This window comes from Numenius arquata, chromosome 6 (assembly GCF_964106895.1).
Source record: "Numenius arquata chromosome 6, bNumArq3.hap1.1, whole genome shotgun sequence".
Taxonomy (NCBI): domain Eukaryota; kingdom Metazoa; phylum Chordata; class Aves; order Charadriiformes; family Scolopacidae; genus Numenius; species Numenius arquata.
In genome coordinates, this window is record NC_133581.1 from 43467057 (window position 1) to 43494666 (window position 27610).

General features: G+C 40.2%; 1 protein-coding gene across 1 annotated transcript; it reads left to right on the forward strand.

The window, feature by feature from the left end:
- Window positions 1-88: 88 nt before the first annotated feature.
- On the forward strand, window positions 89-27539 carry GANC (glucosidase alpha, neutral C). Its single transcript, XM_074148945.1, has 24 exons — window positions 89-276; window positions 1345-1407; window positions 2899-3007; window positions 4595-4722; window positions 5260-5442; window positions 6317-6362; window positions 7766-7832; window positions 9206-9302; window positions 9883-10063; window positions 10783-10936; window positions 12122-12357; window positions 13507-13633; window positions 14516-14595; window positions 15494-15637; window positions 16030-16126; window positions 16501-16602; window positions 17099-17342; window positions 19042-19106; window positions 20219-20295; window positions 21355-21429; window positions 21874-21987; window positions 22533-22645; window positions 24183-24286; window positions 25187-27539. The coding sequence occupies exons 1-24, from the start codon at window positions 248-250 to the stop codon at window positions 25294-25296; spliced, it is 2745 nt and encodes a 914-aa protein (XP_074005046.1). The 5' UTR covers window positions 89-247; the 3' UTR covers window positions 25297-27539.
- Window positions 27540-27610: the final 71 nt, after the last annotated feature.

The following is a 27610-nucleotide window of genomic DNA, read 5'->3' on the forward strand; positions in this document are numbered from 1 at the left end:
GGGGACGTGGCTGTCGTGGGCCGGCGGGAGCGGCGCGGTGGGCGGAGCCGGTCCCCGGCTGGGCCCGGGCTGTCACCGCCCCGGGGGACAGAGCGGCGCGCCGGGGCTGTCGGCACCTGCCGCGAGCGAGGCCAGGCCGTTACAGGAGGGGCGCCCCCGCCGCGCTCCCCCGGCTGCCGCCGCTCCCTCAGGGGAGCCCCCCCCGGGCTCCGCCGCCGCGGGAGGGCGGCCGCCCCATCTCCCCGCCATGGAGGCTGTCACGCCGGGGGAAGTCAGGTAGCGGCTCCTCGGCCGGCCCTCTCCTCCCTCACGGTGTTGCCGGGATGGCTCCACAGCTTTCCGCGGGGAGCGGCGCGGTGCGGGCCCGGCCCCAGTAAGGGTCCAGAGCCGGCCGGGTGTGGGGGGAAGGCGTGAGGAGGGCCGTGGCGGTGCGGTCCCCACCGCTCCTGTCAGGGCAGAGCCTCCCTGCCTGCCTGGCCGCGGATGGGGGTGCGGGCTGCGCCGCTGGAAGGGGCTCCGGTTGCAGGGTGTTAAATACCGAAAGGGCATGAATATCTTCAGGCAAAAATGGGAAGGGTTAAGTTGCCTAAATATGTGGTTACTGTGAGGTCTCTAATAATAGTCCAGGTCTGTTAATATTTAATTCACAGTAATTGTGACCAAGTCTTCATGACTGCTGTCTGCATTTTATAGGTCACGTATAAGTATTTTGTTAAGCATAAGCTTTTTGTCTGCCAGTACTAATATCTTACTTGCTTCAATGTGTGTCGGAACTCAGCATTTTCTGGGGAGTATTTTGATGATAGGCACTACTGGCAGACCATTTTTTCAGGCAAGCCAAAAATTTACTGTTATCTGATAGACCTAAAAGTTACCTCAAGCCTCGAGATGACGTAGAGCTGTCAGCAGGGCCATCAGAAGCCTCCCTCCCTCCTCGATCCCACTGCAGGTAGAAGAGAAGGGTGCAGGGTTTCTCCTTTCCTGCCAGTCTTGCCTCCCTCTCCATTCTTATTACTGGAAGGTAATATTTGACTGTATGGACTGCAGAGAGAGATCTGTCTTCCAAGAACTTACTCGTACTGAAATTCGGCTCTGTTAGTCACAGATTCATTTGTTTGCCAAAATTACCAAAATTTAAAAGGAAAAGGCCCAGCATGGAACTAAATGTGTAAGAAATTCTTCCCATATCCAAACACAGTAGTTCAAAGTCCAACACATTTTATGTCACCGCCATTGTCTGCAGTCTCTTTAATACTTACCCTGCTTGAGGAGGACTCCCATCATCTGATCATTCAGCAGGTGTTTGGTCAACACATAAACATTTTCTTTATCTGCTCTTTCTAGTGTCCAAGATGAGGCTGTGGACAAAAGCACCTTTAAGAAATGCAACCAGATTGCTTTTTACAGGTAAAAAGAAGAATTATAGTGTAGGTTTTTTGTTTGTTGTTTTTCTTTAAACTAGTAATATTAAAAGATACAGGAAGTAGTTTTTGATTTTTAATCACAGCAAGTCTGGTACTTTCAGGATTTGTCTTTCAAATTGAGTTTTCCACTCACCTGTCAGCAAGCAATAACCAGCATATTTTAAAAGGTGGACTCTTACATCCAGAACCTCTTCTGTTAGAATTCAAAAGAGTCAGTCCTCCCGTCTGACAAAGCCCCAGCAGTATTTTGACTATAGGTACACTCAGACACAGCTTGTTTTCTTGATGTGGATATTTCTTGAATATCTGTAGTTTAAAACAACGGAATTTTCGATAGAAACCATTAGTCTGTGACAATAGCATACATGATTACAGTACTGTTGAATCTTTGCCAGAATTCAGCATCAAATCCTTCTCATCCCATTTCTAACTGAGATCTCTCTCCTCCACTTTTTTCCTCCTATCCTCCCTTGCTGCCTGAGTGAAAGGAATGGTTGCCCAGTGTTATACCAATTAGTCACTGACATACTGAGTTACAGTCTCAGATATTAATTTCTGTTCTGCAGGAAATTATGTTCAGAAAACCCCAAATAACATTTTTCCAATGGAAGCAGGAAAAATGCTTCTTCCTCTTTTCACACCAGCCCTTTCTAGCATGCCACCATTTTAACTTAACTCATTTCTCAGCAGGACATTGCCACATGTTGGCGAGCATCAGATTCTATCTTAGCTGTTAAATCCTTTATCTGATTGCTCGTATTTGTGCAATATCTGTTTGCAAGGAAACAAAGTCAGTTTACTACTGAAGAAGCTTCCCTTTAAGGTAGCCTCCAAGACACTTACTTATCTTCAAATAGTTCATAAAACCTGGGCTCAGCAAGGAGTATTCTACAGACAGTTGAAAGAGCCTCTGTTTCAGGCTCTCTGTCCTAAAAACATCATCAAGGCCAAAAGCTGTAGTGAAAACTCTGTAATCAGCAGGCTTGTTGAAAAACTGTTTCCTCAGTGCATATTTAGGAGATTAAAAATTACAAACGTATACATATACAAATACAAATATACAAACACAAATATACAAACAAATATATACAAACATATATACAGCAGGGGTATAAGACAGAAAATGAAAAACAGATTATTCAGCTGAAATTTCTGGGGTCATGGAAAGAAGAAGAATGTAACTGGACAACTGAAAATTTAGTTGGACACTTGAATTAAGACTACTATTGTTCAAAAAAAAACCTAGAGTGGTGATGGGTGATCAAACCCCTCTAACATCTAATTTGTAAACATGTACATGTGCTCAGAATTATATTCCTTCTTTTTCCCCTTGACTTGAAGTGCTGATAATAATTGTATTTGAAAAAAATCAAGACAAAATTATTAAGTAAATATTTCTAACAATATTGTGTCTCTCTCTGTGATATAAGCCACAACAATTAGGGAGACTAAAAATAATTTTCTATCTTGACAGGCGTCAGAAACTTCTACCTCCTGGAAAATCCTTGTATCGAGCATTGTTGGATTCAGTCATGTTAAGTGATGAAAATGTCAAATTCCAAATTATTCATGAGGAAAATAAGGTGAGATCCCACCTAACATGAGGGTGCTTACAGAAAGAGTAGTGAATATTATCTGATTATCTGAAGTCTGATAATATTTGCAAGTTTTGAGATTCTTCAGTGATAGATGTTTAAGATATGATGCAAATTACAGCCTAAAGATGTCCTTACCAGTCAGTATTTATTTGACAGATTGAGACTGTGCAAGGAGAACAAGTATTCTAAGGAACTTAAAAAAGAAAATCTTTAATGACTTTATGAAAAATCTGAATAGAATTCTTTTTATCTGAAAAAAAATGTTTTTAATTCAGAGTTTTCTCCACTACTCCAAAATAGTAAATTCTTTTTGTGTAATGGAATAAGAAGACCTATGTTCCATGACCTCCTGACCGTACCTTTGTCTACCTGTGTTTGCTCAAAGGCAGGTTTTTGGGAAAAAGAAGTCTTCTTTGCATTTAAGAAGACAGCCAGGAAGAGGAGTGTCTTCTATTTCCCTAATTTCTCTATTTGTCTAATTTTTCTATTTTTCAGCATAGCAGCTGGCACATTCCCTTGGGAACAGGCAATGTAACCCATCCTCAGATTATGGGAGTTGGGAACTACAGCTCTCTTCCATGCTCTAAGCATCACACTATGTAGATACTCTGCATAAATGTATTTTCTGCCTCTCCTGTTAATCCTGACCTTCTTTGCACTTAGCATAGAAAAAGGACCCTATTTTTTGTCTAGATTTTAAGGTAGATGAAAGACTGATGGCTCTGTGGCTTCCTAGACTGTTCGGGCATTCATACAATGATGGCATAACATAAAATACTTCCTAGGAAGCACGATCTGGAACTCCAAATGAATCTTTTCTCTCTTGCCTACTCTCCCTCTGGTATTAGGGCTTTTTTATTCTTTCATGCCTTTGAAGAGAGCAGGGGTGATTGGCTTCCAGGTAGAGGGAAAAGAGATCAGGCCAAAATTCTTCAGCCAGTCTAGTGTGTTACAGGAGAAGAGATTAAGAAAAGAAAAAAAAATGGGAAAAAATGGACTTGTGGTGTTAGGGATCCTCCACAGAAGAAAAATGAGTCATGTTGTATGAGCTAGAAGAGAGTGACTTCCCAGTTCCCTGAACTCTAAAATAGCAAGTTACAGTGTGCAGGGCAGTATTAGGCATTTTCTTTAGGTGTCTTTCTGACAGAGTTCATCAGTGTCAGCACCACTGTGAATACTAATGAACACAGAGCACTGACGTTTTTGCAAAAAGCCCACATCTCGGTAGTATCCCACTCCTACATTGCCAGCACAGTAGTGAAATTGTCTAAACTTCAAGATCAGTGTATACTACCCCCGTTTTCCATGCTTGTGGGGAGAGCTGCAAAATGCTAGACATGGGAGACTTGAAGATAAAGAGTCCACTTGAAAAGAGTCGCTTCTTCAAAGGGGAGAGGTAGAGTTAGCTGGTGTAAATTCATATGGATGATGATTGTTGCTCAGCAATGCTAAAGAACATTAAATCAGAAAGCAGGCATTTTTTTTCCAGACAGTAAGTTTTTGGTGATGTTGAGTTGAAAAGTAAGTTGGTATTTTTTATCACTACCAGTTTATCTATTTGTTTGCTCCCAGGTTCTTCTACAAGTAGAAATTTGTGAAATACAAGGCAATATTTTCAGGCTTAAAATTGATGAGGCATCTCCTCTGAGAGCAAGATACAAAGTTCCTGATGTTCTTATAAAGGAACCTACCACCCAGAGGTAACTGATAGGAAGATGATTTAGCACCTTAGTAACTTACACAGCTTCATTTGCACAAGTGTTTTCCCTTCTCCGTCATTTGTGCTACACTACAGTTACCTCTCCACAATACAAAGTTGTTACAGGAAGAGAAAATAAAAGTGCATGTGGTTAATTTACTTTCAGAAATTCTTGTTGAATACATAGGAGAAAGTTTTGTCATGTATACATGGGAAACTTGAGGCTATTTGACCCCATCAGAAAATAGCCTACTTGTTATGATGCATCATTTTTACCTGAAGCATTACTTGTTAACGTGAAAGAAATGTAAACTCTGGATAGTTTTCATGGCAGTTCTGTAGCCACCTGTGGCACTGTGCAGTGAACCCCAAACACAGCATGTATTTCTGGCATTCTTTGCCTCAACATTAGCCTTGAGGTTTTTATAATGTATGCAGATATTCTCAGCCCATCTTTTGTTTCAAATGGTTATTTAGCTACAGTGGATTTCACGTGCTGCTGATTCATATTAAGCTGTTGTTGCTTTTCATTTGCCAGACTCTTCATATCCCAGAAGGAAGCAGGTATTTTGGTGCTGTCAAGTGTTAATGAGGACTACAAAGTTCAAATCACAGCAAACCCCTTCCAGGTTGAGCTACAGTCCAAGGGTGAGACTGTTATAAGCATGAATTCCAACGGGTTGTTATATTTTGAGCACCTACAACCACCTCCCAGTGATAGGTACAGTATATGTCTGTCACATCGTAGTATGTACTGATTGTGTTGTAGCTGAAGACAAACAATTCCATGGAACTGTAATTTGTGATAGAAGCTCTTAATGCATTGAAATCTGTCTTCTCTTTTACTTCATACCAGTAAGTACAATGGTGAAGTTTTAATGAAGAAATTCTAGATGAATTAACTGCAGACTGCTTTAATCCCTTGCAGCAGCCACGTGCAAAATGATAACCTCATTTAATGGCAAATTCTGTAAAACACTTGTCTTTCTTGGGAATGAGTGATGGTAGTATGAGGTAGATGAGGATGAGGTTATTAGTTTTGTCTCCTTTTATGACTAAACTTACTCTTTAGCTAAGTTTTATTCACCATATAAACTCATGAAGTAAGTTTTATTCAACTTACAATGTGCCATATAGCTGCAAGATTTTAGAGGTCAGTCCCACTGCAAAATGCTTGAAGCGTGAGAAACCACAGTGCAGGACATGTCATGACTAGAAAAAGAGCATAGCAAGCATCTCTCCTAGAGAGCATTATTTCAAAAATTGTAATTAACAGAGCCCTTAATGGAAAATGACAAAGAAGTGAGGATCTTCTGGGTGGGAAAATCGCTAATGCAGATAGAAATAAATGTGAAAGGCCAAGAAATCAACCTAACTCAAATATGGAGTGAAGGTTATTTTAAGACATTTAATATTAAAATGATTTGCCAGTTAGAGCTCCTAACATGACATAAATTTTCAGAATAGTCACCAACACTTTTATATAATGTATAAGGCAATTCATAATGCTATATGAATTTTCTGTTTGAAATACTTCCTTACGTTAACAATAAACTGATGATTTCTATGTCGGGTTTGTGGTTTTTTTTCACTAGAAAACCTACAGCAGAAAATGAGGAGGCAGCAAGTGATTCCTCAAAGGTAATCCAGGTTTACTGCGATTCCAGCGTGAATATTTTGTAGAAAAGAGAATTAGAATCACATGTTTATTTCTTCTGGTGCTATGTTTACAAACATAGTCTAACCACTTTCCAGTGAAATTCAAAAAGGATCTGGTATTTCATATTGAGATATTTTGCAGATTCATTGTTGAATAAAGGTTTATGTGTTTTACCAGGGCTGTAGAAGGTACCAGTCAGGTAGATCTAGCTCAAAAAATGGTTTTTCCTTGGCCTTTTTATTTAGAATTTCTGTCTCTTTTGTTCTTTCATTTGGTTTGGAGTAGATGTGTAAAAGGGAGCTGGTGGTGCTACTTGGTCATTTTCAAATTCCCTGTTCATTGCAAAGAGAATTTCAAAACAACAAGACCTTTTTCATTACAGTCCAAAAAAGTGCCTCCACATACACTCATGCTTAATACAGAAGTCAGATTCTGTCTGAAAAAAGAGCAGGTCCTGGCAGTGCATAAAGGCACATACCGGTTTTCTCAGGAAGTAGAGTTATGTCTGTGATGTAATTTTAGCCTCCTGTAGAGCAGATGGCTGCTTACTCCACCATCCTGTTATAAATGGCAGGAGCTACGCTGCCTTGTGTCCGAACTCTGAGTTCTGCCAGGGAGCATGCTTGCCTTGGGGGAGTCGCACAGCTGCAAGAGGCCACGTTTGCTTATTCTGGGGTGAATGTAGAAAAGACAACCAGGAAAGACGCTGCAAAAAGAGGAAATTGTGGGACAGTGAATGTCAGGGCACAGGGCTCAAAATTTGAAGGAGGCTAAAAGAAATATCAGTTACAAAGGCAAGACTCTGGAGAGTCTGGAGAGTTTTTTGTTGTCTGACCCTTGCTGTCTAGAGGAGAGGTTTGGTTTCTGTTTGTATAGGTTTTCCTGTTTGGTTCCATCCATGCAATCTTTGCATTTCATAATCATGTTCGAAATCCAGAAGAAGGACATTTTTTACAGTGAGAACAATCATTCAATGGAACAACCTCCCCAGGGACACTGTAGAGTCCCCATCACTGGAGGTTTCCAAGATGTAATTGGACAGGGTGCTAGATAATCTCATCTAGGCTCCCTTTCCCACAAAAGGTTGGACCGGATGATCTTTTGAGATCCCTTCCAATCTATCATTCTATGATTCTATCCAAGACCAAGCATATTACTTTTATGCTGTAGCACAGTGCATGTGTGCTCCACTAGCGCGTCAGTTCTTCAGTGTAAATTCCTGCATCAGGATCTGCATTATGTTTTGGATTTATTTATATTAACCATATGTGGCAAAAAAAGCAGTTAAAAATGTGCAAATTTCATGTGAATAAACATATTTTTCTTAGAAATACATGTTGTGAGCAGTTTTGTTTGCTAGGCTTAGCTATTTCTGTTTATGCAGGAGAAACAAGAGGATCTAGGTCTCTGGCAAGAGAAATTTGGCCGTTTCTTAGACATCAAAGCTCATGGTAAGTCTCAGTCTAGTTCTGAAAACAACTTTACTGCTTTGTAGATACCTGTGTTTATTCATATTTCTGTCTGCTTTCTGTTTAGCTGCTTAATGTTTATTAGTGTCTTGCTCACTCCTTTTAACTTGCCTACCAGATACCAGTGATGGGTAACAAATTTGACAAAGGTACGGGGAATATTCATTAGATTTCTGGTCAGGAGGGAACACATTAAATGTGACCCGTTTCGTCAGGTCACTGTATGCCATTTCTGACACAGCATAACCCTATCTGCATTGGCTGACTGGTATATAATTCATTATTTTCTTTTTTTTTCTTTTTTAGTATCAACACATAACATTGATTTCACTTGTAGTTTGTTCTCATGACATGTCAGAAATCATGATACCTAAGCTTTAATAATTGTCACAGCAAAAGTCTTTGTGGGTGACTATGAAAGGAAATACTGAGAAGTCTTAAGGGATAAGAAGGTGGTTATAGAAACATGTAGGTCAGTAGCTCAAATACAATTTAAATTATTGATTACTAAAATTTATGACCATCTGCTATCTGTCCAGTTTTATTCCACATGAATTGAGTTGGTTAGCTTTGTCCATTACCACTATCATTCAGACTTTTATATCAACCAGCACTACCCAGCAGCTGCAGGAGGGAGAGGGAAGTCTGAGAGAGCTTCTTTTTGGTGACAGGAGCTTCTTCAGTTCACGGATAAGATGCAGAGGGACAGGAAGCTGTTGCCCTTGTTGTTCATGCTGTTCAGGCCAGTGTCATGTTTTTTCTGTCACTTTGTGTTGGAGGAATAAAGTCCATATGGTCAGGTTCTGATCCTGAGGCAACTGCTTGTCAGTCTGCGGGATCTGTGGTCACCTGCCAAAAGTTGCTCTGAATTGAGTAATGTGACAAGGTGATATCACTGCCACAGGCTCTTGTGCATGCTACTCCCGTGGCTGAGGCTGAAGAGAAGAGGAGTAGAAAACAGGCAACTCTGACTCTAAAGTCCACTTTGCTGTACCACTGTGCTGCAAAGCTTGGCTTGTAGGAACTGGGATAGAAACAGGCGATAATTTTAAGCAGTTTCACTACAGAATAAAGAAGTGACCCACTATTCCATGTATTTTTTTTCTATTGAAGGGATTAATTTTATCTTCTTAAGCAGATCAAAATCAGAATAAACACAATAAAGTTGGTTTAAAACATTACTTTTATAGTACATAAGTAATAATGAAAGTGAAGTCGAAATCAAGTATGAAAGAGCTAATTATTAAAACCTGCTTTTCCGTATTCTTTTTCAGTTAGGTTGTTCTGCTCTGTTGCTTTCAGCTAAGCCTGTGAACGGAACTCTGTGATCTTCTCTTTGATTGTTATTCCCACAGGCCCTAGTTCTGTAGGCATGGACTTCTCCTTACATGGATTTGAACATGTTTATGGAATACCACAACACGCAGAAGCACTTCTTCTCAAAAACACCAGGTAAAGGTGGCAGATTGCTACTGAGAGCAGTATTGTTTATGTAAAGGAGAGATATCATCTTAATAATTTAATGCACACAACAGCTTGAGATATGTATATTATATAATGTATGTTTTAGTTTAATAATACAGCAAGCTGAATCATAGCCCCTGTCCACATGGAGTAAGTTGTTCTGCTTTCCCTTTCCGCTCTGCAATTTCATGAATGATTCTTTCTGTTCTCTTTCGATTTTCCCTGCAGTTTTTTTCAGAATTACAGGATTGGTCATGTTTAAGTAGAACTCTTAAAAAAGAAACTCCATGGGAGGATGGGAGAGTTCAGAATTCATATTTTAGGACTTAGAGCAAATGAGCAGTAGTCTCACTGGCAGCAAAAATGTTGTTTGATTCAGATAACTATGACCAAAGCAAAGAAGCAGTAGTCTAGGATGTCCACATTTCAGCTCTGGATGCTAACCAAAAGACCATAATACAGAGTGTTCACTGAGTGTTCATTGAGTTTAGTGTAAAAGCGATAGAGCTAAAATTGGCCCAGTACAGGATGCTTACATATAACAAACACATCTATTTGTTTGTCCTAGTGACGGGGATGCCTACCGACTTTATAATTTGGATATCTTCGGCCACAAGATACATGACAAAATAGGCATTTATGGTTCCGTGCCCCTTCTCTTAGCACACAAGCCTAACAGAACTTCAGGGATCTTCTGGCTGAACTCTTCAGAAACGCTGGTGGATATTAGTACAAAGGCAGTAGCTGAGGTGAGAGTTGCTCACTTTCCTCAGAATTTAATAAGGAAACACTCCTGGACAGGGCCAACAGGAACATGACAACATTATTGGAGATTTATCTTTTGCTCCCTAGTAAAGACTTGTCAATCTCTTCCTCCTGTCGTCCCTACTGCTAAATTCCTTGTATTAAACCACTGAAAAGAACAAGGTGATGACTCCTTTCAAGAGTGAAGTTACAGAATTTGTATCTTAACAGGTCTAGAGGAGAAGGCAGAGAGGAAATATATAATGTTGGAGCAGAAAATAATCTACATAGGTGGATGTAGCAGGCAGAAAAAAGGGTGGACAAAAATCTTGACAATCTCTTGGATTTGAGGAATTTTTCTGAAAAAAAAAAAAATCTTGCTTTATTCCAGCTCTTCATTACATGGTTAAAATTATTAATTTTCTTTATTATTCATTATGTAGTTAGGGCTGTTACTCAAAGATCCTGAAGAAAATGCATAGTCTTTAATTAAAGAAAGGCTTTAATTACTTTGCCCCTCATTACCTATTTTTCCTCATTACCTCTGTATTTTGTATAAGCAGTATGCAAGGTAAAGGATTTGTGAAGGATATATAAAAAAGTTCAGTGTGTATTCCTAATACCTGCCAGGTATGTGTTAGTGAATTTTGTGGGTTTCTTTGTTCCTTCATTGAACAAAAGTTTGATAGAGAAAGATTCAGTTTTACCTTGGTTTCCTTCAAAGCACAAGCCACCCGGATCTGCTGCAGAGAGTGCTAAGCAGAGAGCAGTGCCTCTCACTGATGTGCGCTGGATGTCAGAAAGTGGGATCATTGATGTTTTCCTGCTGATGGGACCCACTGCTTTTGATATCTTCAAGCAGTTTGCGCAACTGACAGGTACTAACTCACCTAATTGGAGTCAGTATGGCACATGTACCTGAGAGATTCTCTGAGGAACATGCTGTACCCACGAGTGGGTTAATATTTACCTAGCCTATTGTGTGCAGAAGGCCAGTTGTTCCCAAACTGCAGGTTGCAGAGCAAGGGCTGGTGCTTTGTGAAGACAGGCCTCCATCCTTATTTTCCCTAGTGTCATGGTTACTGCTATCTGAGACTGCCTCCTTAGGTGAAGAGAGGAGACACAGAGGGCTAGAACTGCCAGTCACCATCAAGACAGGATGCCTTATAGTGAGAAAAAACTGAAGTTACGGAGTAATGTATCCTGGAGAGTAGAGAAAGAAGATAGGTGACTGTCCAGTGTGTCCATTAGGGAAGGGAGCAGAGATGGTATGCAGGTACCGGAAAGGAAAGAAGCAAGAGTCTCAGGAAGAGAATAAAAAAATGGAGGCAAGAGGACTAACATTTTATGAAAGCAAAATTCTTTATGTACTGAAGAGAATTAAAAGCACAGAAACATCGCTGGCAGTTCTTCAGTGTGTTAGCAATGATTGTTTGCTGCACCGATGTTATGGAGAGAATGTGGTTCAGCTGAACAGGATTAGGAAAGTAGCCAGATCACAAAAGGATATTGCCAAGCAGACGTGCACACTCGGGAGGGTTTCCCAGCTCCGTTTTGCCATACGCAGACATGTTTTCTAATTTTAAAACTTCCTAACGTTGCAATTCTATGGTTCTCCTTGTACTGCAGCACCTGTGGGCCTGTTTACACTACTCAGGTTTGAACAGTCACAGGAATTGCATTCTACTGATTAAAATCTATGTAATTGTTTGCATTAATGACAGTTAAGCTCATCTGGAATATTTTTACATGAGAAAAAATTAAAGAATAAAATTATATTGGTTACTGGAATAACATTTCAGCATCACGGTGCATCAAGTTCCTTTTCACTCTTGTATTATGATTACAGCCCTCTGCTATTTCTGGCTGTTGAGCCCATTGTAGGGTTTGATATTTCCAGAGTTCAGCCACCTATGTGTGAAGGACATGCTTTAGACTCAACTTAGGCCAGCATTCCCTAGCTCCAGGCAGTTACATATTAATCATGTTAACTTTTCTAGAGTCTCTAGATAAAATCCTGAAGGGCATTAACAGTGTTATCTTCATCCATATACTCTTCCTAGGCACTCAAGCCCTGCCTCCGCTTTTTTCTCTGGGCTACCATCAATGCCGGTGGAATTACGAGGATGAGCAAGATGTGAAGGCAGTAGATGCTGGCTTTGATGAACACGGCATTCCTTATGATGTGATATGGCTGGACATAGAGCACACAGATGGCAAGAGGTATTTTACGTGGGACAAAAAGAAATTCCAGAACCCCAAAAAGATGCAAGAACTTCTCAGGAAGAAAAAACGCAAGGTAAATAATGTAGCAGGAAAAGAGAAGATATTTCTTTGTAGTGTGAAGCTACTCAATCTAGCTTTAGGCAAGGTACTTCAGATACGAAGTTTTAACTGCAGAGTTTAACTACAACAGAGTACATTAGGCTGTGTTGCAGTCTGCTTCCAGTGTGCAAACTATTAATTCAGCTCCTCGTGCCATTTTATTATTTCATAATTTGTTCTGTATCCTGACCATCAGGCTAAGTTTGACCCATGTGAAGCTCCATCTTATAGAAGCAGCCCAGTGCTGTCCTTGGTGGGCACAGTAGAAAACCTTTATACTTAACACAAGCTTTTACCATTAGTAGTTGCTGTCCTTGCTTCAGCTTGTCTTTGTATTGATAATACTTTTTATTTTCTGCTTACAGTAACTGGGATTGCTTACCATAAACTAAATGTTTTTTTTCTTCTGGTGAAATCCAGTATGATGTGCATTCTGTTAGCTTAGTTAGTCTTTATTTCTGCTTTTACAGCTAAAATATTTTCCCTGGAATTATAGAGTATTAAAGTGCACACAGTTAATATGTAAAAATTGTAGAATTGCTTAACGCTTTATCTTTGCCAAAAGTCAATAAACAGGGGACTGTTGAAATAGCATTCAGGTTTTATAATGTCTTAGTTGGAGCTATAGTACTTTCTCAGCTTTACAGCAAGGCAGCAGAAAGTAACTGCAAAATACAGTACCTGGATGTTAAAAAAAACCAAAAACTTCTGTTGTTGTTGTATGCTGTGCAAACTAAGATATATTTAAATGTCTTAAGGCAAATTGTTTTAAGCAGGTACATGAACATGGAAGTCAGATATTTTCCCATTCACAGAATACAGTAGTGAATTAAACATAGTGTTTTTAGGGGTTGCAGTACTTGCTTATATCTGAAACAATGTTTTTTGGCCCTTATTTCAGATGGGTAAGCACAAATCCATGACCTCCTTGTAAATGCAGCTATTACACATAAGTCTAGCACAGCATATACGAGCACTGGTAACTGCTTTCTAAAATTAGTGACATAGCTACCTTCTTTACCTGAAGTGAGCTTCTTATCTGCCTTTTATCAAAAGTGAATTCTTCCTGGTTTATTTAGTACAGTTGATGCTAATGATGTGTTTTATTTTCTTATCCTGGCAGCTTGTCGTCATTGTAGATCCCCACATTAAGGTTGATCCCACATATAACCTGTATTCACAGGCAAAAGACAAAGGATATTTTGTGAAAGACAGAAATGGGCAAGATTTTGAGGGCATCTGTTGGCCAGGTAAAAAACCACTCTGTCTCTACATTTCAAGGTGTTTGTTTTAAAAATTTTGCAGAATAGTTTAATTGGGACCCATGGAAGTGGAATTAAATTCTTACATTCCTTGCATTTTTTGTAAATATTCACGATTTCCAATACTTTGTGGTTTCTTTGATCTAGTCAGCAATTGTCTCTGCAGATAGTCCCAGTGCCTAGAGCTAAAAAAGTTGGATTTGTTGATCAGAACAGCCATCCCTCTTCCCAGCTTGTCTTGTGCAACAGAAATGCAGCCTGGTCTGTTGCAGTGAGCACAGCTCATGTAGGCTGGATGAAATTAGGTGAACCCTGGTACTGAAGGCTTTGATTCAATCATAATATAGTGATTTGACATGTTATTTTTCATGAGGAAATCTCATTGCGGGGAGGCAACGGAGGTTGTCCCCCTTCTTTGCAGACAGAAAGCCCACAATCTTGTCAAAGGAATGAATATGGGAAAAATCAAGAACAAATTACAACTTCTAGTAGCATGGCAGGGTGTAATTATTCAGCTTCTAAGTGACACTTTCCTGTTTGAGCTCAAAATACCAGGGATGCTGTTTCTCCTTGGCTTCCTGTTCATATCTGAACGTATTTCAAACTGCTAGCAGTCACCCTTAAATGGTGCTGAGTTTCAGACCTTGAGAATCTATGTCTGTTGGTCTGCAGAACATGGCAAGGGGCACACCGAGTTCCAAGACAGCCTGGAACTTGCTCTTGAGCTTTTATCTCACAAACAACAGCGACCACAATATTGCTGCCCATCGTGGAAAGCATCCTAGCTTTAGGCCACTGTATTTAGGTGCAAAGACAATGCATGCATGCCCTTAAAATCAGGTAAGTAATTGGGATCTCCCACATCCACAGGTTCCTCTTGTTACCTGGATTTCACCAATCCTGAAGTGCGAAAATGGTATGCAGACCAATTTGCCTTCAAAACATACAAGGTGTGTATTTATTTGCTCTGATGTACATATCCCAGAAAGCTTGAAAATGGGGAAAAGATAGAAGGTAGCCTACTGGCTAAGCAAATTGGTGGCTTTTGTAGCTGTATTATCATAATGTAGAGGAAGATATCTTGATAAGCTGAAGTACCGCTGAGGAATTTTCTCCATGGACTTGTCTACACTAAGAAAGTTGGAACCCATATGCCTCCAGTGAACCTACTCACTTAGTTGCAGCAGTAGGATGGACAAACTGCCGGCATTTTAGCAACCCATAATCCAACACAGCTGCTGCAATTCCAGCTTTTACTGCCATGATAGCACACAAGGAGTGATGTGGGAGTGCTCTCTCATAGCTCATGGTTGCTTCACCCCAGACTTCCTTCCAGCACTCCTGCCTAGCACTGAAAGCGTCTGGGTGAATGCTGCTGGACATCTCGAGTTCCCCCCTCCCTGCCCCAAAGTTCTGCTTTGCAGTAGGGTTGTTGAAACCACTACCCTAGTAGACATGTGTAGTAGACATTTCCCATGCTGCTTTTCCTCTCCAGTTTTTCTCTTCTGGACTTCTCTGATTTTTTTCCTCATGGCTATTTAATACCTCTCTTTTCCTTGCCTCTTTTCCCTCACCAGAAGGCAGGAATAGCAAATACCTACCGAGTTTTGTAAGAACTACAAAAATCGAGTGGGCTTGTAGGCTGCCATGCTGACCAGAAGGGCTACCAAGAGAGATGAGATGAATGACTGGCAGCTTTCAAGTGACCACACGAGTATAATTACCATGTCTTGCTTTTCTGCTGCTGTTTCTATCCATACCCTAGACTGGTCTGACACCCACTAGAGATAAACACACTATATCACAGCAATGGCTCTGTTATGTCCTAATCGCAACCATGTGTCATAGGGATCCACTAATATCCTCTTTGTGTGGAATGACATGAATGAGCCTTCAGTCTTCAAAGGGGCAGAACTAACAATGCAGAAAGATGCTGTGCACTACAACAACTGGGAGCATCGAGAAGTACACAACCTCTACGGATTCTACCAGGTAGAGTATCTGGAGACACAAACCAGCAGTCATTCTCATGGAGTATGTCTAATGTGGTAATTTACATAGTAGTAGGTATTCTGTAACCTCCATCAAGGACTGAAACTCTGCTGTGCTGGGTATTGCTACATTTAAAATAAACTCTGTAATTGGTCACAAGAAAATGTAGCAACATCCGTGCCTCTGCCATAACGATGTAAATTACATTGGCTGTGACTACATGATAATAACATTCTTTTTTGCCCAAGTATATTCTAGTAAGAAAGTGTTTCTTTAATAATAAATATTATTTGTGGGTACAGATTTCTTATTTTTCCTGCCTTGGAAGGCAATGTAGAAAGTATCCTAATTACAGAGTTTATCTTCCTGACTTTTATGTCTATGATTTTCAGCAAATGGCAACTGCAGAAGGACTCATCAGACGTTCTTCAGGAAAAGAGAGACCATTTGTCCTCACACGATCTTTCTTTGCTGGATCACAGAAGTATGGTAAGTAAGGACTAGCTGGATGTCTTCCACGCTGCTTTGTTCTATTAAGTTTGGTGTGTAGTAGCAAAGTCTAGAGAGGACAGAAACTATCTTAGAAATACTGACGCATAAGAGTGCAAGTGATTAAAGAAAATCAGGGGAGGCTGTCAAAGTGCGTACAAGTTAGGCGGAAAAACAACCTGTGTCCCGTGACAAACCACTACCTGCTTTTATTGCATATTCCAGGAGCATGTGTGTATAAAGAAAAAACAGTTACAGTGAACAGCAGTTCACCAGTAGTTCATGACCATTCTTGTCTTCTTTCCTTAACTGCAAGCATAAGCTGAAGCATACGCCCAACTTTCCTGTGTAATGCTGAAACTGAGTATTTCCAGGGGCAGTGTGGACTGGAGACAACAAGGCAGAGTGGGGTTACTTGAAAATCTCCATTCCAATGCTTCTCACCCTCAGCATGGCCGGGATTTCGTTCTGTGGAGGTAAGGTGTTCAGCTGGAGTTGCTCACTATGCATAAATCACTGGTGCCACCAAGCTTGTATCCCGAGAGAAACTTCAACACAGATGGTGGAAAGCTAAACAGTCCAGTGCATTTCCAGACAGTTTCACAGAGTAGTCTGATTTCAGATGCCAATAACCTGGCTCTCACCATCATTTCTCCACTAACTCCTATGTAGTCCTTGAGTCCCACCTGGAGCAGTGGTCCTCAGGTGGTGTTCAGTAGCACCACTGTGACAGTCCTTTGTCACTGGGGAAGGCACTCACTTAGAAAACTCTCTTAAGATTTTTATTAAAGGATAACTTGTTACACCAGTTTTCCACTCTTATTTGGACAAGCAGCTGCCCAACAGCAGAACTGCAAGCACACTGTGAAATGCATGGATTTATACACTTGGAATGTTTGTTAGAGGAGTACTTCACGTTTTTCAGAATAATTTCCAAAAATGTGTATTTTTATTTGTCTGCGCAATATCTAGCGGATGTGGGAGGGTTTATTGGAGATCCAGAACCAGAATTACTTGTTCGCTGGTATCAGGCTGGAGCCTACCAGCCCTTCTTCAGAGGTCATTCTAACATGGAGAGCAAACGGCGAGAACCGTGGCTCTTTGGGGAGAAGAACACCCAGATCATCAGGGAAGCCATTAGAGAGCGCTACGTCCTCCTGCCATACTTATACACACTGTTCTATCGGGCACACACAGCGGCTGAGCCAGTTATGAGGTAAGAGCATAAGTCAGGAGGTTTAGTCATTATGTTCAACTTGGAGAAGGGAAGTAAAATTACCAACTCTTACTTTTTTATTACTTATTTAAATATTAAAAAAGAAAAAACACACACAAATTACTAAGTTGTAGTTTCATGCAGTCTGCAAGCTTTGGTAGTGTTCTCAGAGGAAAAATACGTTTTGGGTTTTTTTCCAAATGACACCTGGAACACACTAATTCAATAGACACTGCACAGCCTTTAATGTATTTAAAATACTGTGGACTGCAAACTTCTCTTCATAATAAATAACATTACGTAGTATTCCAACCCACACTTAAAACAGTGCTTAATGGACTCAGAACTTGCTGACCTAGAAACATTTTGCCCCTCATGAAAATACTTGTTACTGCTGAATTGCTACTGTTATAAAAGCTTATTTCATATTGGTAATTTGATCATTTATCTCTGCAGTATTTCTTTTTAATTTTCTTTGTAATTTTTCTTTTAGTAGAGAATCTAATGATCTAGAACGGAAATGAAATTAGAAAATAAACTTTTGCTCTGTTACCTCTAAGAAAGTGTCTTGGTAGAACTGAATGCAACAATCCTTTCACCAAGGGATGAATGTCATTAATTTTCCTGGTGTTGCTGTGTCTTTGAAGTTGCCCTAGAACACTCCTTTTGCACCACATTTACCTTTACTTGTTATGCAAATAACAAGCTAAGGTTAAACCTAAGGTTTAAAAACAGAAATGTCTTTTTGAAAAGGGCTGAGTGGTTTGAGTTTTGAAGATGATTTGCATTACAGACAGCGTGAACATCTGTCTGCCCTGTAAAGGTGTAGATGCTCCTGTTGTATGCACTGACATAGACACTGAGTTTCTGTCTTTCTTGAAATGAAGCTTATGTTGACACGTGCACTGCCCACAATATTAAATAAAACTTTGATTATGTTAAAGTTGCTGCAGTAGGTACAGAATTAGAGAGGAAGCACGGTATTTTTTACACTGAGACAAGCAGAGTGGAAAATGTGTCTCATTAGTAAGCACATAAACAGCAGAGCTGCAGCGAACAAGTAGATGATCATGAGTGAGCAGGTGAGCCAGGCTTTTTGTGTAAGGAAACCCAGACCCTGTCTCTGAATGAGCTGCTATTGCCACAATCTCTTTGAATAGACAATGCTTGTTCTATAACCAGATGGTTAATGCACTACCCTTTTTTGAGAAAGACTGAAATTAAACTTTTGGTGCAGGTTTTTCAGTCGTGACCAAGAGGAGACACGCTGTAAAAGCAATGGTGAGCTGCTGAGAACAGGAAGGACTGTGCTGCTAGCTCATCAGGTGTCTGGGGGACTAGCTCATCAGGTGTCTGCATTGCTGGTAGACCGTGACAGAAAGGCTCATCCGTCTCTCCTTTGCCAGAAGGAAGGGATATGTAGTGCAAGTTTGTAAGGAAGAAGGCAGGGGGGAAGAAAGTGAGGCTGCAGGAGGCCAAACCATAGGTATATTGGAATGTCTTAACCCATGTTTACTGGAAACTCTCATCAGTGACTCAAAAGGAGTACTTTAAAGCACAGAAGAAGACCTTGCCCTGTCTTCAGTTCTTGATAGCATTACCTTGTAAAGAGAGGGAGAAAATGGAGCCTGAAAATGCCAGGTCTTGAACAGACTGGTGGGAGGGGAGAAACTGAATCTCATTATCTTTCTTCCTACAGGCCTCTCTGGATAGAGTTCCCAGGGAAAATAGAAACTTTTGGTGTGGAAAATGAGTACATGCTGGGTAAGCAGGTGTCTTCTCTTTCTCTGGAATTTTAGTTAAATATTTTTGAGGTGACAGTGTGTCGCGTGACAAAAAGAAAACATGAAAACTCTGCCCAAGACCTTTAAAAATTATAGTGTCACTGAAAATAGAACTTGAGACCTCCTTAAGGGACCCAGTTTTAACAGCACTATGAAAATAGGGGTCATATGAGATGCAAAACCTGAATTCAGTCTCACTGGTCACTTTGAAAAAACACATGGGAGTGTTTTGACCTGAAACATAGGAGTTCGCTGTAGTAGCTAAGACTACAGTCTGTTTCAGAAGTGACAGTAGCAAACAGCTAGCATCCAAAACTGACTGGTTTTTACTTTGTTATGGCTGGCTGCTGAAGTCAGTTTTCTCAGAAATTAAGCTTAAGAGATGGGTATGTTCGTGTAAAGCACGTTGAGCTGATAGGGAAAAGAGAATGGGAGGGGAATGTTGCATTTCATTATTTTTTTGTTACCTCTGGGCTCAAGAATGCCTACTAATGGCTTTCAGATGAGGCAACATTCACTTCTCAGGCAAAAGTCTGACCGAGGTAGGCAGGATGCAGCAGCAAAGTGTGGTGAAGCAGAGCATTTCAGAGGACTCTGGGAGTTCAGCCTCATCAGCAGTGAAGCAAGGAGGGAAGAAGTTTATCAAACTTTACAGTCTATATACATTAATATTTTGTTTTTAGGAATAAAGAAGAACCATCCCCAGTGCAATAAGCTTAAGCAGGTTTTGTTTTGTTTTTACAAGGCCATTCCTGTCTGCCACTCTTGGTTAGAAAAATGTATTTTTTTGTTCAACCATAGAGCAAACAGGAAGTCATCTCTTAGACTATGAGGGACACAGAAGAGCCTCCAATCTAGTGGGTGTACGATGCAGCCCAGCTGCATCCCAGTGCCGTAACAGAACAAGACCCAAGCAGCCATCAGCTCCCTACACGTGCCTTTTTCTCCCAGTAGAAAGTGAACCTAAGTAGATGGCGTGCCCAAACAAGCCCCTAAAACAGCTACAGGAGGCTGACAGCCCCAGAGCACACAGCTTCTGCTCCGATGAGATGCAGCCTTGAGGACCACAGCCATGTTTATGTTTTTCTCCAGGAAACGCTTTGTTGGTGCATCCAGTCACAGAGCAAGAGGCCAAGGCAGTGAGTGTTCTCCTTCCGGGGTCAGAGGAGGTGAGAACGAATATGAAGTTGCACAAATCTCACATCTCCTATAATTTAAATTTCCCCTCAAGGCTTGATGCTTCTCACGGAACACCAAAAACCATCTTCACTAAATTGTCAATTCCCTTTTTTCATGTATTTCTTTGTGGGTTAAACTTCTCTTTTATGTAGAAGAAAAGAGATTTTTGAAGAAAGGTCATAAGGAAAGCAGAGGGAAGCTGCAGGGAGGGAAAATTATAACAAGGAAATACAAGTGTCAATAGGCTGGGTTGTGAGTAGCAAAGACTGACGTGTACAGAGATCAGTTCCTCTCTGAAGTAAAGTTATTTATCCACAGGATGGCACTGTGATCCACTCCTACAAAGAGCGTTTGGCTGCAGCAGCTGAGAGGTGGAAAAAGGGAAGAAATTTGGGGAAAATAGTTCCTAAGGGAAAGCCTAGACTCTAGAGAGGAATGAGAGGAAAAATAGCAGCAAAGAGGAGTGTGTGAGACCATGCAGAGCCTTATGACTCCATTAATGCATCTGAGGACTTAGAATTCTTCTCAATATAAGGAGAAAAACAGACAAGGCTCTCTAAACAAGTTAAGAAAAGTATTTTTATCAAGATCTCTATGGGAATTGACTGCCTGGCACACTGAAAGCAGTTACACCTGCTGGCAAGTGTGTGCATGGGAAGTTTCAGATGTAGCTCTCTTTTGTGACCTGTTATTAGCAACTGTGTTGTTAATTTTCACTTCAATATAAATCTGCTTATTCTGGAACTCAGCATTTCTAGATTAAAAAAAACAAAGAGCGGTATTTCATTATTTTGCATTTCCAAATGCTTTAAGATATACAAGATGTTATGCAAACTGTAGAATAGATCAGCTTATTTTTATGTTTCAGGAATAAGCGTTTATTCTTTCTATCCAGAAGGTTATTTGATTTAAAAAGTAGATGCTATTTCTTGCACATCAAGTAGGTTGTTAGCAATAGTGACAGTAAGGTTAAGCAGGAGAGCCACTGCACCTGCAGAGGGAACAGATCATGCCATATGTCATGCTCATTCTTTTTTCATTTTTCCTAGATTTGGTATGATTTCAGAAAATTTAAACAAATGGAAGATCCAGGCACTCTGAAGATCCCAGTAACACTGGAGAATGTATGGTTTTATTTTAAAATATTACTTCTATTGAGCGGCAAAAAAAAAATACAGGCTTTTGTTTTGTCAACATTCAAAATCAGTTGACATTTCAATTTCCATGTAGAAGTGTAATGTAAAATAGATTTTGTAGAGAAGAAAATCCCATCTCCTCTGTTGTTAGATGGAACACTAATATGTCCTGGTAGTGATGAAAAGTGAGATGGTGGAAGGGTGACTCCTCCAAGCAAAGATATTTCGCTTGCACACATACAGGAAGATTACTGCTGTTCCCATTGTTAGTTGGATAGTTTCTCTATGTACTTGTGATTAAAGCTCAAAATGAGCTTTTATGAGAGCAAGCATCAGTTATCCCTGTTCCAAGTTAAAATTATATGATCAGAGTATATGAACCTTTCTAGCCTGGATTTTTTTTTCTTTTTTTTTTTTTTTTCCTTTCTTCAGATTCCTGTATTCCAGCGGGGGGGCACTGTGGTACCTCTCAAGACCACGGCTGGAAAATCCACTGAATGGATGATAGATATTTCTTACGAACTCCACGTGGCCCTGGACACAGAGGTACTCTGAGATGATGTTCCCTTTACAAAGTTGCCTTTTATTCCATCTGACCTTTTTATGGTCCTTGCTGCCTGTTCAGTCAGCACAATGGTATCTGCATCTGTATGCCAAATGGCTCTCCTGCACGTTTCCTGTTTGGGGGGGCTCCCACCTCCCTCCCACTGTTCCCTTAAAATGAGACTGAGTATAGCAGTGGCAGAACATTTTTCTAACCTTTCTCATTCCACCTGTAGTTCCTTGGAGGAAGGAGCAGAGAATAAGCAGGCCACAAACTTCCTCTCGGACACAGAGAGAACTTCCCATAACTGCCTTTTCTAATAGATGAGGTGACACCTGGCACCCACATGAATTTACAAAACCGGGATGTCCAAGTCTTCAAAGGACTCTTGGAGCTGGACGCCCTGAGCCTCCCAGGGATACAAGTCATTAAATAAAAATAAACACACACCCTTCATAAAGCATGACATATAGTGAGACATTTTTAGTTTCTTTGTCCAGCATTAGAAGCTGCTGTTAATTTTTACTCCACCTGGTGTGTTTCACAGGCCTGTGCAATAGGTGAGCTCTACCTAGATGATGGCCATTCATTTCAATATCTCCACAAGAAGCAGTTCCTGTATCGGAAATTCACTTTCCACAAGAACGTTCTATCTTCCAGGTAACAGCAGTTATGGACAAAAGCCACCAACACACTGTCATTGGAAATGCCTTTTCTAGTTCATCAAGCCTTCTTACAGGTGTAGACATATTAGTCTCATCTATTGCTTAGTGAAGTCCCAGACCATGCAGAATCTGTTATAAAACTGCAGAGTTAAACAATGTTTTGTGTTAAGTCTAAGGGCAGCAACGCAAGCAATACTAAGTTGTCTCATTGCTTCAGTCTAGTCAAATCTGCAGATTCTACAGATTTACTCAAATACTAAGAAAGTCATCAGCGAGAGTAAAGCCTATCAGAGAGAAAAAAGAAGATAAACTGTGAGGTTTGCAAATAGGCAACACCTGGAGTGCTTGTATTTTCTAAGATCTTCACTGAGAGGGTGGTCAGTCACCGGAACAGGCTGCCTGGGGAATGGGCCATGGCAGCAATCCTGTCAGAGTTTAAGGAGCATCTGGATGATGCTTTTTCTCATAAGATTTAGTTTTAGGTAGTCCTGCAAGTAGCAGGGATTTGGACTCAATAATCCTTATGTGTCCCTTTCAACTTGAGATGATTCTGTGTGGGAACGACAAACAGACACCGTTATACGTAGTGTCCAAAAGACATCAACAAACACGCCACGTATATATTAGCATAGTAAAATACACAAGAAAAGCATTTGAAAGGAAGCACGAAGGGACACAACCCGCAAAGGCTGAGTGAAACAACCTAAAAGCCAAAACTATCCATAGCTGCTTGTAAGGAAAGCAATCCTAAATATGTCACTATGACACTTTTACTGTTGAGGTGTGTTGCCCATGGGGCTATGCAGTACATAAATAGTTATTTTACAGGCATTTCTTTATTCCTCCAGGGTTCAAAAATATGCAGGAGGTCCTAAAACTGTAAAATTTAACACAGACCAAAACTGTAGACTAGCTTAGATAACGTAGTTAAACGTGTGCTTCAAACCATTTTTTTAATCTGGGATACAAAATTTGAAAAGCTTAAAAATTCAGGATGGAAAATAAAAATGTTGCTAAACTTCTAGCAAATCTAGAAGTTGAAAAAAAGTCATTTTGTGATGAATGATACAACTTTCTGTTCACTCTGGAAAGGAAAGCTTCATTTTGATTTGAGGGTTTTTTAGAATTTTTTAATAAAAATTAAATTAGTTACAAAATGAAGGATAATTGTGCCTCAGACTGAAATGCATTACTTGAAAAATGTTCAAATTAGCTTTACATTTATACTTAGCAGTTTTAATTACCATTTAGCAAAAATCCAGAACCTTTCTGATTGTCAAAGCCATGCTTTTTGCCACAAAATATCTTCCCAAACATTTTTTCCCCTAACTTTATGAAATCTGCCACGCAGTAAAAAATTAGTTGATGATGGGAAAAAGTTTTACTTGTTTTAGGAGAAAGGTAAATAGAGGAAAGGAAACCAGTATAAGGGAACTTCCAGGGTGAGACTGAAGTAGTACTTTCTCTGCATGATGCTGAACTTTTACTGATGGACAGGAGCTAACGTATATGAAATTACTTTCTGTTTTCAGGTGCACAGATGAAAGTGGACAATACCACACTACCTGTGTGGTTGAGCGGGTGATAATTCTGGGATTTGGACAGCATCCCACTTTTGTGACTGCCTCTTCCAAGGGTAATGAACTGACTTCCATTTTACTCTGATGATCTGAAATACCGTTGCACTCCTGCCACTCACTAGACGTGGCAAACTGACAGCTCTATAAAGGAGGTGATATAGCATGGGGAGCATCTTTGTTTAATTTTATTTGCTACTTTTTGAATATTAAGGACAGAATTTAGTGAAAGGAGCCAGCAGTTACTGACCACTAATATTACGTGCAGAAATAAAGAACACTTACTTTGTAAAGCAATAGATACCTCAGTAAAAGTGGTTCAGAATTAACAAGTTAAGATAACTTTGTCCTCCATAGAATATGACTAGAGATAACATTTCAAATGAAGAACTATTTGCTTGGATCTGTAAGCCTGCCTAGTCTAGAACAGGAAACTTGCAGACAAAACCAGAATTACCTTCATGTTCTCCTGCTCATTCAAAAGTGTCTGGAGTTCTTGACTATGTGGGGATCTCTAGAAGTTGTGAGGGACCCCATATGGATAGGCAGTGGCATCTAGAGAAAGGGCTTATCATTTCTAGCAGCTTTCCAAGCACCTCTCTTCACTTTGGGAATCATGTAGACGTGGACTTTCTGCCTCCATCTGTCAAACTCGAGGCCTTTTAGGGTACTTGGAAGAAAACCTATGCTGCAACAAGAGTTATTTTTTTGGGGAAAATCCTTGAATAGTTCCATAGTTTGATGTACCACAGTTTGAAAGGTCAGAAAAAATAGTTTTTCCAATTCTGCTACATTCGTAGGTGTATACTGGGCAGATTTGACTACTATTTCTTTTTTTAAGCAATCCTTTCCATCAGTGGCAGGGACAGTCTGAATTAAAAACTGGAGGGAGTCACGTGTAACTGTGTTTCAGAAAGGTTCTTCTTAAATCTTATGGTAAACTCTCTTGTCCTGTTCAGATGGGAAAGAAAAAGAAGTGGTTTTCACATACGATATGAAGACCTCTGCACTGACACTGGAAAATTTAGCCCTGAGAGTAGATGCTGACTGGGCGATTCGCATCAACTGAAGAGGGACGCAACTTCATCAGACAATTTATTGAGAAGTTGGGGGGAAATAAGTTGGGAGGACTTAAAATGCTCACTTGGATCCAATCAAATCAAGGAACATATTTCCCACCTACATCCCAAACTAACATTTCCTACAATTTTTCTTCTAAAGCAGTAATTTAAACTTGGATAGCTTTTCTCTTTGGCAAAAACAATAGCACTAGTATTGTATCTTTGGAGAAAAAAGCTAAATTATATCTGGTCAAGGCTAGCTTCAGTTAGGCATTAAAATTGGGTTCTGCCTTCCCTTCACTTGCACCAGAAAAATCAGAAATTGATAGGGTGAGATTGTGGCTCATCAGCATAGGGTTTAATGTAAGTATTTGGAAATCGCACAATTCAGAGACTGGAGTTCTTGAGAAGAGTAGATCTGGGCCAGTTCGACAAGCAGCATCAGTAGATGTGCCAGATGCAGAGGTTACCATCAGAGTTCTGGCTGCAAATTGCCTTGTGAAAACAAACCCAGAAGGAGGCACTCAGTGTGATTACAGACACTTCCCCTTTCCAGTCCTTGTGACAATGGAAAATCAGGCAGTCTGTACACAGGCAAGTGAACACCAGGCCAAAGAGTTTTGTCGTGGAAGGTAAGATTTGAGTAGGTTGTGCCAGTCAGTTGTGCAATAGTAAGAGTCAGTAGTGTTGGAGTGCAGAAGCCTCTCCAATAGCTGGCTTTGAAACTGATACTTGGATTTTGAAAAGGCGCAGGTCTGTTTAAATGCAATACTGGCTTAGGGTAGCAGCTAGGCTCACACAGAAACATTTTCTGTGTTATTGCTCCCTGCTCTCTGCAAGTACTACTTTAAAAAACTAAATAAATAAAAAGTGTTTTCTTAGGAAAGAATTGGCATTTTTGGATGATTAAATGTCATCGGTTAAAGCCAGCCCAGTGAAGCAACTCTGCTTATGGAGAGCTCTGCTTCTGCACATCTTCCAACTCTTGCCAAGGTTTGGCTTCCTTTACACATATTTTAGTAATTTTTTGGTCAGTTTTTAGTATCTGGCTGAGATTTTAGCTTGGTATTTATGAAGCAAATTTTTAGTTTTAATGGGATTAGTTCTGTATTGAGCCATCCCACTTCGTGCTTATACCTCCATTCTTTTACAACTCACCCTGATTTCCCTTCCCTCCTTTTCCCACCATCTCTGCAAACATAACTAGTGTGTCCTGATGCTTTCTTCCCTTTCAAAACTAGGAGTCATCCTGAATCCTACATCCCCTACATCCTGCCTGTTCTCACAGCCCTTTTGGTATTAGCCATCTCTTTTGGCAGGCTACCATTGCTCCACAGCTCAAGTTGTTTGCCCTTTCTATTTGCTACACTTGTCAACTATATTATTTTTAAAACCAATTCAGATTTGAGTCAAATCTGAACAAGTGTCCTGTTGGCTTTTGTGGATATAAAAGGGAAAAATTTACTTGATTTCTTTTAGCAAGATAAGGAACTATTTTCTAAAAGCATCAATAAATTAACTCTTAGGAAATGGAGAAGGATGGTCACCATTTTTGCCAATTAAAGGCAACATAACCGTCCATTTGTACGTTGTTCCCTGCTCTTCTTACTAAGTCTTCCCTGTGCTTGGTCAGTCATTCCCACCTGCTGCTGTTTGTCCTCTGCAGGGCAGATTTCTGGGAACAGCAAGAGTGAGAGCAAACTGACTGCTCCGCTGTTGAATACCAAGTGCGGTTTGTTCCCTACCAGACCCTTAGGTGCCTTCTTTTTTATTGTGCAGAGCTGTTTGTCAGCCCCTTCCAGCAGACAGTGTGAGCCTCCGCTCCAGGAACTGGCAGCCTAAATTCTCCTGTGCTTAATGCAGACGAGTAAATCCAGGTAGAATGGTAGCAAATAGATTTTTACATCTCTGAGAAGAGAGACATATCCTATTTTTGAGACAGACCCTATTTTTCTATCAGCTTCTAAGCTTTAACTGAGTATTGCTTCTTTTGTTTAAGCATAGCAGCGCTTCTGACAGGCTATAATTATCATCTGGAACATTTTAATGAAATGTTTAACTGCTATTTCTGAAGTTGGAAAGTAAGTGAAATAAAGTAACAATGAAGCGTGTTACATGCCTTATTCCTTCCAACCTTCTTTCTACTGTTGAGAATCATTACAAAGTATTCTTCCAAGGGTCTCTGGGTAAAGTGAATGACTCGTTTTTATACTCTTTTTTATGTCTCTTTAGATTTGAGGAAATAAATTTCAAAGAATATAATTTACATTGATTTTTTTAGCAACTCACATACTTCTCCACATATTTATGCCATAAAGGAAA